This window comes from Falco rusticolus, chromosome 6 (genome assembly GCF_015220075.1).
Source record: "Falco rusticolus isolate bFalRus1 chromosome 6, bFalRus1.pri, whole genome shotgun sequence".
NCBI classification, from domain to species: Eukaryota; Metazoa; Chordata; class Aves; order Falconiformes; family Falconidae; genus Falco; species Falco rusticolus.
Window position 1 is genome coordinate 2414347 of NC_051192.1, and position 18677 is coordinate 2433023.

At 43.3% G+C, this 18677-nt stretch overlaps 1 protein-coding gene across 3 annotated transcripts in view; it reads right to left on the minus strand.

Annotated features, from left to right (window-relative positions):
* Positions 1-11882: 11882 nt before the first annotated feature.
* Positions 11883-18677, minus strand: part of SPRED2 (sprouty related EVH1 domain containing 2) — a 65646-nt gene continuing 58851 nt past the window's right edge. For all 3 annotated transcript variants that reach the window (XM_037391874.1, XM_037391876.1, XM_037391875.1), the window contains 2 exons: positions 15792-15941; positions 11883-15382 (listed from right to left, as the gene is read on the minus strand). In XM_037391874.1, coding sequence (XP_037247771.1) covers positions 14732-15382; positions 15792-15941 — 801 coding nt within the window. In that variant the 3' untranslated portion in view covers positions 11883-14731. The remainder of the gene's footprint in view (positions 15383-15791; positions 15942-18677) is intronic.

Genomic DNA, 18677 nt, shown 5'->3' on the forward strand with positions numbered 1-18677 from the left:
GAAAAGGCACAGAGCGGTGACCCCAACAGGTATTGGCTGGAGATTTGCTACCAGGCAGGGGGAAAGACAGCAGTAGTGAGCCCAGTGTGAAGAACAGGAAAGTGGAAGGCAGGGCTCCCATGGCCTCCTTCTAACTGCCTTCGTTCGTCTCTGTTTCCCAGCCAAAACGTGGGTGTAATTGTTCAGGCATAGCATGAAGCTTTAAAGACTCACAGTGGATACGGCAAAGCGGGAGGACAGCATGATGTCAGCAAGAAGTGAGTTGTTTTCCTCAGCATTGGAAGAATTAGCGAGCTAGAAACCCAGGGATGTCAGGACTTTAGTCCAAATTGGAAAGAGCATTTGAGCTCACCAGGTTGGCAGGGGACAGAGACAACCCTATGTCTCCCCTTGCAGAAAGGCTTGCTGATTTTCATGAGTTATGAACCATCAAGAGCTGTACATACTCACTCACACTCCTTAAAGCACAGCAAAGCCCAAAGCAGCGTCCCCACGGGGAGAGAAACAACATGAGTTCACCACGGAGAAGGGGAGAGGTGAACGCCTGCTCGTAGAGCAGACCTCTCTTCATTTAAGAGCAGATGACAGTGTCACTTATTTTCACAGACAGCTATTTAACAGTCAACATAAGGAGGCATCATGAATAGAGAACAGCAGACAAGGCATAAATTATACAGCTAACTAAAGAATATGGTTCCTACTCTACTTTAAAAGGCAGGCCAGATGTCTTCAGATACAGTCGACTGTTAGTCGGCGTGTCAAAACCCTTTCAAGACCAGCTAACTCAAGTCACAATGTGTGCTTGATTCGCCTGGCTGAATGGGGATCTTCCCGGGCTGTGAGCAGGATCTACACGCAGCTGAAAATACGGTGGGAATGAGTCAGTTCCTTGGAGCTTGTGTGGGAGGCAAAGACAGAACTGTGGGTGGCTTCAAAGTGTTAAACAGCCTTTTAAATTCAGGTCCAGTTTCTCAGAGGAATAAGGAAACAGAGATATTCACCCTGTCTGGATTCAGTTCCATGCCTTGGGTCAACCTTGAGAACACTGCTGACAGCAACAACCGCTTCCCAGGCGTGCAGCTCCGCTTGCACCCGAGCCAGTTCAGTTTTGTATGTAATTCTGTGGCATTTAACAGCAACCTGGTTAGTCCCTCACCCTTAGCAAGGCAGCAGCAGCTGGCCCTTCTCTCCTGACATCTGCAGGCTGCCTCCAAGGCAAGGCAAAGCCTCGCCAGCTCCGGGTTGGGTGTTTCTGTCCATCTCTGCTCCTAGCATTTCACCCCTTTTGCTCGAGCTGCCTGGGATAAAAACTCTGCCAACACAAGCATCTCGGGTACCCGCTCCCTGCGATGATGGAGAGCTGCTTCATCCTTTCCAGCTCTGTATTGGCAGGGAGGAGTTTCCCTGGCCCACAGACTATCATTCCACCTCTGGCACCAAGAGCTTTGGGATGTGGTCCTACCCACAACCGGTCTGTGCATACTGGGGAAAGGGGATGCTGTGGACTAAATTACCTGGCACATTGGAAATTCAGGCCCCATCCAGTTACCTCCTGCCAACTGTTTGCCATTCAGCTCCATTCTCCTGTAGTGCAACTGGAGTCTGATCAGCTCTAAAGAGGATTTATTGCTTTTACTGGATCAAGCTCACCCTTCCATTTAAGTGGATTAATGTGGGTTAGCGCTAACTTAGCCCCACACAGAATTAGCCAAGTCAACATAAAGTTCCCTACTACTGGCAATGTTGTTTTTTCCCTGTCATGATGAATTTTTAATGGCCTTTATGTGCAAAAGCAGCTTTGCAAAATCTTAGGCTCCTGCTTTCCAACTTAGATGATTTGGCATGTGAAGAATGCAATGAATATTTAAACCTTAGTTTGGCGTAGCCAGCACAGAGCAGCTACAAAACTAGCCCTGGTCTTTCAGGGACTGGCCAGCAACCATGCAAAACCTCCAGCCCGGAGGAATAGCACGGTGAGCTGGTGAGGATACATCAATCTTCAGCACTCAACCAAAATCACCCTAACCCCATCATTCTTTAGATTCTTTTAATTAACCTCAGGATTCATATGGAGGAGCTGTATGTGGGTAGAGCTGTGGGTTATTTGATAGATGACTCGGATCACTCTGCTGGCCGCATTTTATTCATGTGAGAGTAACTGTTGAAGGCTGTTATTTACCACTGGGACCAGGGTCCCCATCCCAGGAGACAATGTGCAACCATGTGGTAACAATCTCTGCCTAGAAGATCTTACAAACAAACCAGATAAGACAAAAGGGTCAAAAAGGAAGGGACCCCTCTTTTGCCCTCGTCGTGCAGATGGGGGAACTAAAGGCTCACACACACATTCAAGCAGCCACCAATTAAGAGTTTACTGTAACCCCTTTGTACGCAATTTAGCCCACAGCAAAATCAAGGCAAATCAACTTAGCTTTATCGGCTGTAAAAGGGCACCCGGTTCAGGAGCCACCACAAGAAAACCTCCATCATCCGCTTGAACACACAGGGATAGATGCTGGAATTCAGCCAAGACAACGTGGCTTTCATCTTCTACATGAAAGGGGGCTCCCTTTGACATTTTGAGGCCCACTTTTTTAAGAGCTGTTATGCAAACTTCGGCTCACATGAGTTTGAACAATACCGAGACCCGTACGACCGAAACTTCCAAAGTAAACAACATTTCTGTATGCTGGATCCCACTCTGCAAAAACGTGTGCAGGAACAGTCCCATTGACTCCAGCTGAACAACTCCAACAGGTATCAGTTTGCAACCACAGGCACAAAGGAGTGCAGCTGCAAGACGCTTGTTTCTGGTATCAGCATCCCCCGAGTCATGGATTTGATTTAGATACTAGCATGGAAAGGTGCATGTTTCTTCAGAAGCTGCTGTTGTTCTCTATCTCAGTGTGGCTTTCTGGAAATCCCAGATCTAAATATTGGCAGTTCCCTGCCATTTAATCTGCGAAGCCATCAGACCTCCTGTAGCCAGTGGCTGTCTTCGCACATGATCATATTTAAGAGGCTCTATAAGCTGGTATGTCATTATCTCAGTGTGTTAATTGATTAAGTCTGGCCTACATACAGTCAGCTGGACTATTCCCTTTGGGTTGTTGTTATTATTAGCAAGACCCAGGCATTTAAAGCCTTTTGGAGCCCATGAATCTCTCTCATCATGCAAATAGAAGCCCGAGGAAATCTCTTGGAATCATTGACTTTCCAGCTACATTAATTTAATTTCATAGATGGAAAGATACTCATATTGATGTACAAGCAAGTGAGAAAAAAAGCTGAAAGCAGACTTCAATCTGGAAAAAAAAAAAAGAAAAAGAAAAAGAAAAAAAAAAGAAAGAGAAAAAGAAAAAGAAAAGGAAAAAGAAAAAGAAAAGGAAAAAGAAAAATAAAAGGAAAAGGAAAAAGAAAAAGGAAAAGGAAAAAGAAAAAGAAAATCATCCACCTACAGCTCTTCAAAGATACAGCCAACTTTCTCAGCTGAATTAACAAACTGTGAAGCAGACCCTTTAGCAGCTAAAGCCAGACTGAAAAAGACCAGGGCATTACTCGACACTTTTCTTTGCCCTGATTGGGAAAACATGTCACTTCCCTCCTAGATATCACTGCTATATGTTAAAACAAGTATTCCACAAGCGATGAAAACAGCAGTGCCCGGGTTCCAAAGGATGTGTTTGAGCATGACTGGCTGTTTAAGGGAGAGGTATGGTGTAGAAAGCGAAGCTGCTCTTGTGGGGTGGATGTTTAATGTCCAGTAAGCCATGACTGCCAGCTGAGTTTATCCACAGGTAGGGCATGCGTAACAAGGCTTTTTCCCCACATTGTTTTCCTGGTGTCTAATCCGGGATGAGCTCAGCAAGAGTAGGAACAGCTCTCGGTTTTACTCAGCCTATTTTTATGAAGCCCATAGGAAATGAATTTCTTCAAGACCTCAGTTTGGTTTCCACTGGCCGTGTGGTGCAAGAACCATTCTAGGAGTAGGACAAGCAGACTAATGGTGCAAATTCAAATCTGTCAGAAACCAAGCCAAAGTTGAATTTGTGTGTTTCTTTTTACTCCAAGCTGTAATTAAATTCAATCAGGCACAGAACCTTAGGACCCACATCTTAAAAACCCCCATACCTGCTATTTTCAGTGATCTGTGGCCTCGTTTCTGGAGATGCTGATCATCTCTATTTCATGTTGAAGCAATCAACAATTGCTAAACAATCAAATAGGAGTCTCAAATTAGGATCAAAAGATCAACCAATGAGTTTCTTCATCAGAACCACTAAATTTCTACTATTCAAGTGAATTGTTCACCTGGCCAGGCCTTGTTTTAAGCAAAGCAGATCTTTCACTTGTATTGCTTGTGACTAAGGCCGAATAGATGACCCTTAAATAGATTTTGACGGCAACTCAGGCTGCAGAATATTTCTGTATTTTTTATAGGGGATGGGAAGATGCATGGAAGAACTTTGCACAAAGAAATAAACATGAAGAGGCATTTTGGTATGGTTGTATGTATTAGCCAGGCTCTTAGAAAGATAGCTGTCAGTAATTCATCTCCTAACTCTGTATTTTAGAGGTGATTATGTATTACTTACTGAAGCCGGTGGGATGCTTGCCATTGACCTCAGTGGGGCCAATGGTTTACACCTACCCAGCTAGGAAATCTTACGGGTTTCAGGAAAAAATTAAGACATTCAACACCTCTCAGAGCAAAGCCACTGAAGAGGCTAAATACAGACTTTCACACATAATACCTTCATCACAGACAGACACCCAGTACATCCTAGTTTACATTCACAGTTATAGCACAGCCGTCTTTGAAAGTATCTGAGTCCCAGAAAACAAATATTATAAATCCAGTGCCGCGTCAGCAACTGACAAATAAACAAAACAATAAATTTGCTGTCTTTTCACTATTCACCTCATATCCTCAATCTGTTTTGACACATAGGAGGCTTCAGAAAACCTGTACAACAATAAGAACACAGTATCATCCCAACAATAAGAAAATTAAGGTTAAAGGATCCATGAAAGGGGATTAAAAATGCTTGCCAGGAGAAGAAGGATTTGGAAGAGGAGACACTAGCATTTGAAGAATGGCTGCTATAGGGCCCCAGATCCTGGACATCGTCACATTTGCAAGGCTATCTGTATAAAGAAACTGTCTGGGAAAAAAACTATCACTTCAGCACTAGAAGAATCTCCAGAGAAAACAGTAGAAGGGTTGTTATGGTATTTGACAGAAATCAAATACAGTTCAAATAAAAAATTGTTAGGCTTAATGAATAAACTCACATCGCTGTTACATTCAAATGGATTTTTTTTTTTATTAGGAGGCACATAAACTTTTCTTTTTGAGGGGGATAAATCAATGACAAATTGTCTGATGCTGGGAAGAAATTTCCTTTGCTAGCAGATGATTCCCATACAGAGTTTCTTGTACTCGCTCTCTTTGAAGTATCTGGTACAGGCTGTGGTTAGAGACAGGATATCAGCCTGACGAACCCCAAAAACATTTTCTTGGAGCTCAAAGTTCAGATGGTCACAAACAGCAGTTGTTCTGGTTAGAAAAAAGTATCAGGCATTTGCTGTAAGTTCAAAAGCTCTCTGCTCAGCACCTGGATTTTCTGCTCTTCGTGCCACATCTTTACAACCACTTCCTTCAAGAACCGGCAATAAAATGTGCTCTGATGGTGACAGCTCTTAAAACATTATGTATGCGAGTGGGTTTGAAAACACAGTCCTTTCAGGGGTGCTTCTTTGTTATAGGACCTTTTCCTCATGTATCTTAGTTCACAGGCACACTTTCAGCTTTTTAATCTTTGATTGGAAATTCAACCTAATATCGGAAAGAATTGCTGGCCAGCTTGAAACCCTGCAAGCTGTCAAAAATGAGTGAAAGGTGGCTGAGGGAATGTCCCTGCCAGTTTGTCACTTTGTAAGTCAAAACTGCTTACTCCTTCTAAACACCTTTTTTTCTTTTCCAAGCTGGTTTGTGCAGGTCCAAGTGATTGAAACGACCTGGCAATTTGGTATAGGAAAAAAGGGGATGAGCTAAGGTGCTATCATTAAAACCAGTGATCTGGTCCCAACAAAGCCCTTCCTCAGCTGTCAGCAGGTGCTCTTGCTCCCAACCCACCCACTTGTCACTTTTCAGGAGCAGAAAGCGGCTACCATTTCAAACACGGCCCTTTAAAGACAGAATTGGGGAGCTGATGCACAGTGCAGGGTAAGAAATCCCTCTTTATGGACTTATGCTATCATTGTACCTACTGTCTCTTAGGAGAACAGGGGAGGGAGAAGACCATGGAAAGTTCACCTTAGGAAGTCGCCAGCGGAGGGGGTACTTTGTGTGCCAAACCTTGAGATAGTGGCATCCAAAGCCTGAAGATCCCAGGAAATCAACCCTGGCTTCACTTAAGTGTGTGGGATTTTTGCCGCTGACCTACATGGAGCCAGGATTTTACCCCAGGGAACCGGGGAACAGGATCTCCTGCCATCAAGTGGTCTGTTCTCCTACCTGATGCTGGTAAGTGTCCATTTGTTCAAAGTCTACGGAAGCACAAATGCAGCAAATAGCATTGCATCTGTGATGGGAGCTAGAGTTTTGAAATTAAATGTGTGTGGTATTGCTTGCTGCCTTTCTGACAATTTCAGTCCTTTGAATCTGCAAAGACAGGGACGGGTAAGTGTGAGGACTTCGCTCACCCAGCAGCCTGCTCCAGGCCTGTGGCACTTTGGCCACATATGGAAGTCCAGCAATGTCCCAGCCAGCAGAAACTGTATCCAAACTGTGGTACTGGCATCATTGCGAAGGCTGCCTTCCTCTGGCCAAATGGTTTGCACCAACCCCCTCCATCTTAGGCAGATGAATGAATGCACGGGCTTTCCTACTTGCCAAAATGCCCACGGTTCCCCCACAGCCCAGTCCCTGGCCCCAGAGAAACAGAGCCACTGGCCGTTCAACACATGACCCTCAAGTCCCAGTGAAGCAGATCACTCCTCTGAGCAGATCACATCTCTCTGCTTCATCCTATTGCTGTTTCACTTTCTACTTTGGAAGCCTTTTCATTTCTGTGGCTGCCTCAACCACATTATGGGGTTCTGGGGTTTTCCCCAAGATGAGGACATTCTCTGAGGTCTGTTCACTAAGCGAACAGAGAAATCCTGCAGAGATACCCAATACTTGGGGCCACTGCACAGAAAACCCCATTCATTGTTGCCAAGCCACCAGGGTCAGCCACACAGCTGGAGTTTTACCTGTTTATTTATTTATTTAAAGGGTAACTATCACTTGGGTTTTTAGGTCATGTTGGTAATTTCAGATTTCTGCTCCAAAAGGATACACACACGCACACACACATGGGCATATACATATATATATGTGTGTGTGTGTGTGTATATATTTCCTGCTTGGCAGCCTGACCTGTGGTGTTGGTCTAAATGCTCCCCTCAGAGGCACAGACCATCTGCCCTTCCCAGCAGGAATACACCGAAATAGCTGGGGGTACTTTAGCTTCAACATCAGGCCCCCCACCAATACATAACTGTGACACTGGGAGCTTTCAGGTACTCCTCAAAAAACCCCCAAACAAACACCAAGCTTGCATTTCTACTTATGTTTCATATCTGGGATGAACCATATATCTTGCATCTGCATTCAGTCCTAGCTTCTACTCTGCCCAGAGTTTTCTGAAACAAATTTATTGGGAATTGAATTTTGCAATGCTCAGACTCACGAACAAAACCAGCAGAGTGCTGCTTCTTTTGGCTGTGCACATCAAAATGCTCTCTGTTTTAAGTTGTGGCCAGCACTTTTGCAAAATGTGGTTGAAAGTTATACTTTCTAACCTGGCTTTTATCATTGTTCTCAGGAAGTTGTAAAGAGTAAGCGCTTTTAAAGTGAAATCACTTGAGTTCAGTAGTTCTGGAATTGGGCTTTTAAGGTTGCAAATGGCCCTCCAGGGCACAAGGACGTGAATGCTTCGAATTTCAGACTTGTCTGAATCAGGTCGGAGCTAAACATAATCTGAATACCAGGAATCTCAGATTAGAAGGTAGGGTACATTTGGGAACATATCAGACTTGATACTTCAACATCAAGGATCTCACTGTTTGCACTGGCAAGCTCCCCATCCCCGCTCTTTGTTTCGTAAGATTGAAATCTCACATCAAGAGCTTAAACAGTTAATAAGATAACATTGGCACAGCATTGAAACAGAGGAATTAAGAGTGTGAAAATCAGAAAAATGCTTGCTCAAAGTGGTAAGCCTGATAGTAGCCCTGTCAGTTCCCTTAAAACAGATGTTGGCCAATTCTGCAGCTCATCGTGACATAACCTTAGAAAACGCAGAAAAAAAAATGTCAGTTCATATTACACTCTCTATATAATTAAGGATAATTAAGTACTCTAGATAAGAAAAAAGTTTAATGCTGTGTATATCTTGGTAACATCTCAGCCATCCCAAAGTACACATTAATTCTAGCTCCCCCATGCAATGATACGTATTCTTAACATCAGTGACACCTTAGGTCATGACATGAATTATATTAAATCTGGAAATGACTTAGTACTTTCCTTGCCACCTTGGAGTGCACATCAGTCAGTGCATGGAGCTGTGATTGCTCAAGGAGAGAGAGAGGGTGTGTTACAGTCCTCAGAAACTATCTCTTCACAGCCACACAAGGCAGTGCTGTGAGATCCTGTTTCACATGACATTAGGCAGCAGGCCTGAAATCCAGCAGAAGCCAAACCAAAGTCTGTCAACTCTTCCTAAATGAATTTACAAGTGAGGAATGGGGGAATGAGATGAATGGCATGGGCTGGCTGGTTGTGCATGAGTACAGGGAAGCAACTAAATATATTTGTGGAGATCCAAGTACACCACCCCAAAAATACACACATACTTTCCACCATTTAAATATCTTGTCTCTGGGTGGAAGCCAAACATTTTTCTATTTATTTCCATGTATGCCACCAAGATACTGAGGAATTTAATTGCCCAATTCAAAATGTTAAGAAAATAGCAGAAGGCTAAACATTTCAGAAAAGGCCACGGTGTTAGGAGGATGTTAACTCACCTAGCATCGTGTGCTGAAAAAAGGAAAGTGTTTCCTGTTGCTAGCACTGCAAGTTCACTCCCAAATGATTTGTGAAAAAAGCTTCATTTAGTCTGCACAAGAAGCCAAGTTCTGCCTGTGATAAGCATTGGGAACATATGCAATGATACCTCGTTTCCAGGCTTGCTGACAGATACTTCCAATTTGCATTTCTAAGCGGAATTAGCAGAGAAAGGGGATTTACACATCCCTTCCTGATAGGGCCGATTGGTTTGGTTTGTGCTCCATGCAGCCAGGCTCCTGCAGAAGCCCAAACCTTGCAGTTAGTTCATCTTCGGACAGGAGAGATACCTTTGGATGAACGTGATGGTGGACTTGTGCTCAGGATACTCCAGGCCAGACTGTGCCACAAATTCCCCACATTATGCAAGTCATTCAAACTCTCTTGGACTTAGTCATTTTCACAACAGGAATAAATCAGTTTTGCCTATTTAAATTGCAGCTCTTCAACCAGAGTGAGAAAAACTTATTACCACGTTATTAAAGGCGGCCAAGCAAACCCTCCTCGTACAAAATTTCTGCCCCTGAAGGCAACACTGGGAAGCTACGGTCATTCCTCAGAAATGCTTGAAACTGTTATCTTGGTGGAAAGGATCCTTGAAGGAAAACAGCGCTGTTATACCTGGAAGGACCCACACTGGTAGTTGCCCTCTGTTCACCCTGCAATTCCTGACCTGATACTGCTTTTACCAGAGGGAATGTATCCTTGATGGAAGTAACTTGCAGGTTCCCTGAGTGAGCACAGCCAAGAAAATCCTCCCCTTGCCCTCCATCTCTTCAGTTTCACAGGCTACAAGGAGGTAGGTTCACACAGGCGGGACTGCTGTGATGTTTGTGCGAAGACAAGGATGCCTTCCCCAGGAGAAAGGCCTGGGGGTGAACTGGGTTAGCACTGCTCCTGCTGCCAAAATGGGGAAAGGAGAGGCTGGGAAAGCCATTCTCACCCAGGCAACGGTAGCAGCACATTTGGTGTCAAGCCTCTTTGCTACAAAGTGCCAAGCTGCATTTGTCAGCACCTAGAAGTCAGCCTGGGTGAAAGGACATTATTTTAAAATGTAACTGGTATTACTTTTACTAGTAAAATAGATTTCTTTTTTAAAGCCATGAAATATTCAACCTTGTTTCATATGGTTGCAAGCTTACAATATCCATGTCCTCCCCAAACTCCTTCTTGATTGCACCCTGCCAAGAGGACAGTACCCGTCGCAGATGATAGCACGAGTAAGCCCGAGGACCTCCACACTGATTAGGCTGCGGAAGGCTGATTGCTGTTCATGGTGCCTTGGATCTTGGTGGCAGTTGCATTTTCCACGGATACAGGGTCCAGACTTTACTAGTTCAGTTTAGAAATCTCCAGGCATAAGCAACCCCTTTAATTCGCAGATGAAAGCAAGAGGATGTCACAGGCTGCCAGAAGGTATGTGGCATAGCCAGGTCTTCTGTGGGACAAGCTGAATCCAAACAGCCAGGGAAGAGGGTTGAAGTCTTCCTGCCATAGTCCAGATAGTATGGTGGGTTGTGAGCAACGGGCTGTCAGAATCACTTTGCCCTCAGCTTAGCCGTGGATGGAGACAATGCCAGCACAAACCAAAGGATTTTGTGTGCAGCTGGAATCCTCCCGAACACATCTGACCCACTGCGAAGAATTTTTAAAACGTGTAACAAACATTTAGTTGTACAACAACTGTAAACAGAAATACCTATTTATATGAGCATTAGAAACCTGTAAATACAAATATAAATCAATCGAAAGTGAAAGCAGACTCAGGATCTCAGCAAAGCTGTGGCAAGTCAAACATCAAGCTTACTTACAGAACCAATATGTCAACCCACGTGTGGGGTGGGCGCGCATCAGGCAAAGCACTGCCATCACAGGGAGCACACCTTTTCTAAGAGAAAGACTGTATAGTTTGGCACATGGGCCCTTGCTTCCCTTCTCTCACATGCTACTCAAGGTGGCTTTGTTCAGCAGCAGAACATGCAGCACGTAAAAAAAGAGAAACAGTTATTACCTACAGAAAAACAAACCTGGGCTTTCCACAAACAGTTGGTGTCGGCCTGACTAGCCCCTGTTGGAAATGTTGTACAAATTTGATATACTCACTGTTTTTCCCCTGGTTTCCTCAATTGGCCGCAGCCTAGTGTCTGTTTTTGCTGGGTTATTCCTCTTCCATTTTCCACGTCGAGGCCCCCTGAGCAGGGCCAGCAGCGCCAGCCGCCCTTGGCACCTCTCCTCAGCGGAGGTGACACCTCAGAAAGCTCGGCAGCCATGTCTGCCAGCCCTTCCCTCTGCTTTCCCCTGTCCCTTGGGGCCATGCTGCTTGGGTGAAAAAACCAATCAACCACCAAAAAACCCACCCAAACACCAAAACCCTAAAGCAGCGCAGGGGATGAGGGCCTGGGGAGAAGAGAAGGGAAAGCAGGAGGGAGCCCTGGCCCTGTCATGGCCGCCAGGGCCTCCTGAGGTGCAGCAACACCAGGCCAGGCCACCCCAAATGTGCGAAATGCCTGAAAACCACTTAAAAGATACTTGGAAAAAACACCACCTGCCCCCTGGTCCCCATTGTGTTTGGGCGAGAACAGACTGTCCCCAAGGCTGGCAGTGTTTGCCACCCAAAAATGTGAAATAAATCAATAATTTTCCTCAGGAACGGCGAGGTTCTGGGGAAGTAGCTGTGGGGACACCCCCCTTTTCTTTCCCCCTCATTTTCCAGCCAGCTAAATAACAATAAATAGCATCATTTTGACAATAAACGGCATCATTTTGATATGATGTATTTATATTTACATGGTACATTTTAAAGCAATAGCTACACTGATCGTACATATTAGAAACAATAAAAAAAGAAGTTAAGAACTAAAATGTACATCATACACTTGTATATATATTTTTTTTTTTTACACAGAGGTAAAAAGGCTTATAAAAATCAATACAACAGGGTTTTAAGTTTTAGTATATAGATACAATAATGATGAGGCTTCAGGCACTTTAATTTGTTAACGTGAGCAATAGCTTGGAAAAAAACAACAAAAAAAAAAAACCCAACACAAAAAAACCCTTTCCACAATAGAAAAAAAAAAATTTGGTTAATGTTTTGTTACCACAGATACAAAAATAAAATCTGAATAATTTCTCTCAAATGATTGATGTCAGTATTGCAAAGCTGACTGGGAGAACGCTACACACTGTTCAGCAGCAGTGTGGAAATTAAGGAGAAATATTTACAAAAAAACACCCATTTCTATCATTGTGCCCTTACACCACTGCCTTCACAAACCAAATAACACACGCAGCAAAATCTACAAGTATTACAAAAACCCAAGAGAAGAGGGAGGAAGGAGGAGGGGAAGAAAAAAAAATAAAAAGAGGGATTTTTTTTTTTTTTTTAATTTTTAGTTCCAGACATACGGAAAGGCTTGGAGTATGTCTACTTTGCTTAAATAAATAGGGGCACTTCAAGACCGGACAAAAAGCTGTAAGATCTTTTTGTAGTGTTGTGCTTTATAGAGAGATGATCTTACAGACGTTTGTTTACATGAAACAACTTTGAGAACAGAAATAAAAGGAAAAGGTTGTTCCATTAATTCTCTTTTTTTTTCCCGAGGCTGGCTTGATGTTTAGTAGACACCATTGAGAGATTTGTCAACTGCTATTAGGCACAAAATATTTATATTTCATTCAGCAAACCCAGACATATCACCCAGAGTGTAACACTCCATCCCTTTTCCACTATCATTCATTTTTTTTTCCCAACTGAAAAAATCCCCAGCAACTGCTACAAATTAAGCCTACCGAACTCTATAGTGTATAAGCACATTGCATACTTAATTCATGGTTGACTAAAAAAGCTGTGATTAACTCTCAGAGGAACCGTTGGGACATTCCACCAAGAAAGAATGGCAAGCGTTCCTTTTACATTTATTTGGCAAATTAATAGTTTAAAAAAAAAAAATCCTCTCTTTTAAGACTGATGTCAATGTGCAATAGAGGGAGGGAAAGGACATGCGCCCACTGGCAATTTACTGCAGAAAGAAATTATGGCAGGAACAGCAGTGCCAGCTTTGACAAGCCAATCCCTAGCTGCCTCAAAGTATTCAGATTGTACTATGCTAGTTAGAGCTCACTGCGCTAAATCTTTTTTTTTTTTTTTTTAATAAAAATTATTTGGCTATTCCTTGTAATATATTAGAAAAATACTCTTTTTCCAAGCTAATTACAAGCCTTGTACACAAGACAACATGACATTAAAAAAATAAAAAAAAAAATTAAAGTAATCTTATCCTGCTGTATGCACCTTATGCATCCACTTGATAAATCTGGGTGGTGAACTGGGGAGGGGAAAGCCAGGGAGACACTTCGGTCTGGCTCCTGCAAAGACTCACATGCTTAATCCTACGCACAGACTCACAGGAACGCTGGCTGCATGCGCGATACATCGAGACATGTGTAAGCATCTGGAGGATTGGGACCGCAGGTCAAAAAATGGAAGTGGTGGTTATCATCCTGGCTTTTGCTTTTAAAAACCTGTCTAGATTGCTAAATGTAGTTTCTACTGTGGATGCGTATGTTCTCATGCTCATGTATTATACAGAAAACAAACAAACAAATACAATTTTCCATATAATCCACCACTTAATGCAGCATTTCCCCACAATAGTGCTTTTGACATTGCATTGGTAGTAATTCTTTGCATAAAAACAATTTTCCTCATCTGGAACCTTAGTGTTTTATTCACAGATCATTACATGGCTGGCTAATGAAAAAGTTCCCTTTCTTTTGGGCAGAACTCTGAAAACACAGTTTTATTTTTCCAATGTTATTTAGGGAAAAAAGAAAACCCTAAAATTTAAGTTTCCCTTTCAAGTAGTGGTCTGAAATGATTACAGGTAAGGAGAACTACCAGATTCTCAATGGTTATGTGACTATGGTAACTGAGCCTTGCTTTCTGTTCACAGAGCTTTACGAACAGAGAAATAATTTCAGATGTTTGCTGAAGGAAATGACGATGGACTCTAGAAGAGAAACTGCAGTTTAGATGGCTATTTTGGCTTTGGAAAACAGAACAAAAACCCCAAAGAAAACCAGTGACAGAAATACTGTGTTGTGGTACAAGTTTGTTACTAGCACACCTTCTATACACACACAATAACTTGATGGCAAGTATCTTCTAAGTGAGATTTCATTCACTACACCACCCCGTTTCTATAAACGCCAAAGCTTGCTAACACGCCGATGGTACCGCACAAGCGGAGGCAAGACGGACACAACCTGGAGATGTTCTACAATCCACCACCATTTAAAGCAGTTCTTTCCTCAAACTCATTTTAACTGAAAAAAAAAAAAAAATTTTAAAAAAATGTACAAGACAGTCTGTTTTGATTACAGATTAATAATACAAAAGTCTATGCTGTAGGTTAGTTAGTTAGAACACTTGATGAGCAAATCAATGCAGTGTGAGCCCCTGACGACCAAATGTAAGATGATCCAAACTGGTGGTTTCTGGATGCTGCTGGGCACAGTGGCTGCATCAAAATGAGTGATCTCAGTGCTCCAAAACCAACGTGTTCCTTGAACTACAGGAAAAACGTAACACTTCGAATACATCTGTAGTCATCCAGCAGCTTTGTGTTTTCCACCACAGCACCTGCACATGACCCCACAGTGGTAACAAGCCCGAAGCGGCAAGTAACAGCACATACATGGAGCAATGAAAGACAAGGCGATAAGGGCCATCCACCGGAGGCAAAACATTTCATCACTGGTTTCGCACGAGCAAGGATCTATATAGTCTCCTTCTGAATCAGACATACAGTGATAGAGCATAGTGTCTGCACACCACATACAGCTCACTCGACGGATGCAAGTCTTGACGCGGTCTGGAGCATCCTGGCATTGACCCCGTTTATTCTCCTCATGGTTGAACATGTCCCTGCAGTACACACACCGCGACCTCTCACCATCTTCCTTCCGCCTGGGCTTGAATTTGACAGGTTGAGTCTTTATCACAGCACCTTTGATATCTTCACCCAGGTCAAAGTCCGAGTTGTCTACGTAAGGATAAGTGTATTCGTGTTTTGAGGCCTCGCTTTTGGCAAAACGTACGTAGGAGTCCGTGTCATCAGGATCAAAGTTCTTTCCTCGTGCTGGGGCATGGCGATAGTCCTCGTATCCAGTCATCCAAATCTTTTCCCGAGGGTTGATGCGCACTATCTCCTCATCATCATCTGGAAAGTTGACATGCCGATAGGATCGCGGTACTGACTGTGGAAGCAGGGATGGAGATGAAGAGGGAGAGAAGATAAATAAGCTCATTTTGCTATCAGCCATCACTGTCTCTTTGCTTAGAGAAAAAACAGTTATTTAATAATTTTAGTTTTCCTTCTTTGTACGCCCTTTACCACGACCCATCACAGAGTTTCAGCCTTCGGCTCAGGAATGGGTACAGCTGTCACAGACCTACGATGGTCCGTGTGCAGGTGGTACAACATAACATTAAATCACAGTATAAGCTTTTTTAAAAAAAAATAATCGAAAGCCATTTAAAGGTAACTGAGAAGGAAAGGGAGAGAAAGGAAGGGGGTGTCTTCCAGAGATATGAGGGGAAAACCAACCACCAGTCAGCTATGGCAGACACAGCCGCTTAGGTGGCAACACTGGGAAGAAACCTTACTTGTTCTAGATGGTAGTGGTCAGAGCTATAATGGTCGTGAAGGTGTCCACGAGTGCAAATTCTTCGATGTTCGCAGGATGCAGGAGAAGCCAAAGTTCGCACAGGCTGTTCCCTTTTTTGAGAGGAGTTAGAGGAGCTATCTGTAGCATTCTGTTTTAAATGGAAAGGAAGGAGGGCAAATTGTCAAACATTCAGCTGTTATGGCATGCAGTATTAAAAAAGAGGTTTTGCCACTCACTGACTTCGCACACACCTGCAACATTGGCACCTTTGTAAAGTTTCACACAGAATACTTGAAAGAGGCAGACCTGTTGCCAGGCCATAAAATCTGTCACCACACATGTGGAAAAATAATGTCATAGCCTACCCATGACATATCCACCAACACCACTCATGTTCACATGGCGTGTTATTTGTTATACCGGGCATTGCGGGGTGATGAGTGCTCACGCTAGAAGCTACCTATGAAGAGCAAACTCCATCAAATGATGCAATCATGTCAGTCCTGTGGGCAGACTTGGACAGAGCATCTGTGTGCCCAGGCTACAAAAAATCCTGGCAATTCTGTTAACCTCCAGGCATCCCATTAAGCCAAAAACTCCTTTAAACATTCTTCTCCAGTCACCAAATTCCAGTTCATCACAGAGTATTTTTTAAAACCTTCAGGGCATGTTCTTCTCATTTTGCCACTAATCTCTAATATGCAACAAATGTTACTTGTGTTGTTGTACATTCCTGGCTCACAGCGAGTACTTTTTTTAGGTTAGTTACATCATTACACAACAACGATCGTGAAAGGTGAAATATCACACAGTAACATGCTATTGCTAATACCTGCATCTTCTTAATAAATCTTCTTAAAAAATTTCTCCTGGAGAAATACACGGTGGGGGGGTACCAGTCTTAGCTATCCTCTCTCTCTAGCCTTTCCTTGTTTCAAAAGGTTCCATACACTATCCAGTCGTTCAGGATTTTGCCCATTAATTCGTTTCACAGATTGCTTGGACTTTTTCATATTAACATGAATATCAGAGGGCAGCTGTTAATACGCTAACAGATCAGGAGCAGGAAAAGAAGCCTCCATGCACAATGATCAGAAAAGCTGTAACACTGCACGTGTGTAAAATATTGGTGCTTTGTATTAAGAAAAATCTCTATTCTCTTCCAACTAACAAGCTGTGCTGCAGCTATGGTGAGGCCAAGGGAGACGTTTCCATTCGCCATGACAGTTAGTTAGAGACACAACTGCAACAGCAGAGAAAAGTTGTATCAGTAGCGGGAGAAGACTGGTTTTACCTGAAAAACCTTCTCTCCTTGTCAAGAATGCACTCTCTAAATATTATTTTCCCATGAATGGTACTAGACATATCTTCTACTCCAAGAATACAAGAACGCTCACTGTGGATATTTGTTTATTCTGAAAACAATGCTCTGCAAGACTCTGTCCAAAGGTGAGAACATCTTAAAGCATTAGAACAAAAAATACATGTTGATCCTCTTTAGCCAGTATAGCACTTAAAAGCACTGAACTCCCAGCTTACTTTGGTGAAAGCAAATATACCGATCTGTTTGCAGTGTGATGTAAAGCCAGGCTGGGTTATCTCAGGGGTACAACAAGCAGGATGAGTTTTGAATGGCTGACCCACCCATTAGGGACAGGCTTTCCGTGCATGTCTTTGTTTTGGTTTTTTTTTGTTCATGTTTTTTTGTTTTGTTTTAAACAAGTACGTAGAAACAGAACAACTCTTAAGATAGTTAACCACCCCTACAATGTAACTGCATTGATATTCAGGCTCTTTTTTTAAAAAGTGGTTTCATCAGCCCAGTCTTCATAACTTATTAAACAAAGGCATTTCAAACCTGGGGTTTAAACCCTTCAAAGCTAATTCTTGCGCCTTTAGGTCCTACAGTATCTAGCACATTTTGGAGATGTTTGAAAAGAAAATGAGCAGCTTCTACAACCAAGTACTTCATAGTAACATTAAGCTTCCAACCTGTTTGGAAAACCCGAGAAAAGTTAGGATTTAGTTACAACAGCCACTTCATATGAGCACCTTTCTGCAGCGCTGTGTGTGGTGCAGGCTCAGATGCTGAGCTGTAATTTAAGCTTCTCAGAACAACAACAGTAAGGCACACGCCCCATAGCCCGGGCAGCCGCAGCCTCAGCCTGCAGCGTGCTCTCAAAGTTAAACTTTGACTGGCATGAACCAAAAAGGAGGCAGAGCCTTAACACGGTGCTGTGCCAGCCAGCGGGACCCTTCACCTTCACTGGAACCACAGCCGAGCCCTGCTGGGATAAGCCTTTCATCGATATGCTCCAAAAACATTGTGGGTGCTCATGGCTGAAATAACGATGCCTGGGAAAATTACCCAACTGGTGGAGGTTGCACATACTGGCCTGCAACCCCCTCACCCTCCTAGATGAAAATAAAAATCCCAAACAGGATATAATTGCTAGATAATCTCAGTGGGGCAGCTGGGAGCTATAACCAGCCCTGCAAGCAGCATGCTCTTTGCTGCCTGCCTCTCAGGGAGGGCAGTATTTCTGCAATAGGCAATTGGAAAAGAGGCTGTAGTGATTTTTATCTTGCCCGATTCTTATCTACCCTGGCTTTCCTTCACACCTTAATTCTCCTTCAGACCCAGCAGGGCAACCGAGCCTCTCCTCCACATGTGTTGACATGGCTACAAAACCTGTTTGCAGCATACCACAGAGGCTGTGGCTCTGGCCTCTGCTTTCACCTTATTAAAAAACTGCTGCATTTCCATGTTCAATGTCCTCAGATTAGAGGGGCACTTTGCCAACACAAACACCTACTCTAAGTGCCAGAAAGGGAGAAACCAAGCTATCCGAGACTAGGTCTCTGCTCGCTTGTCCGTAAAAAA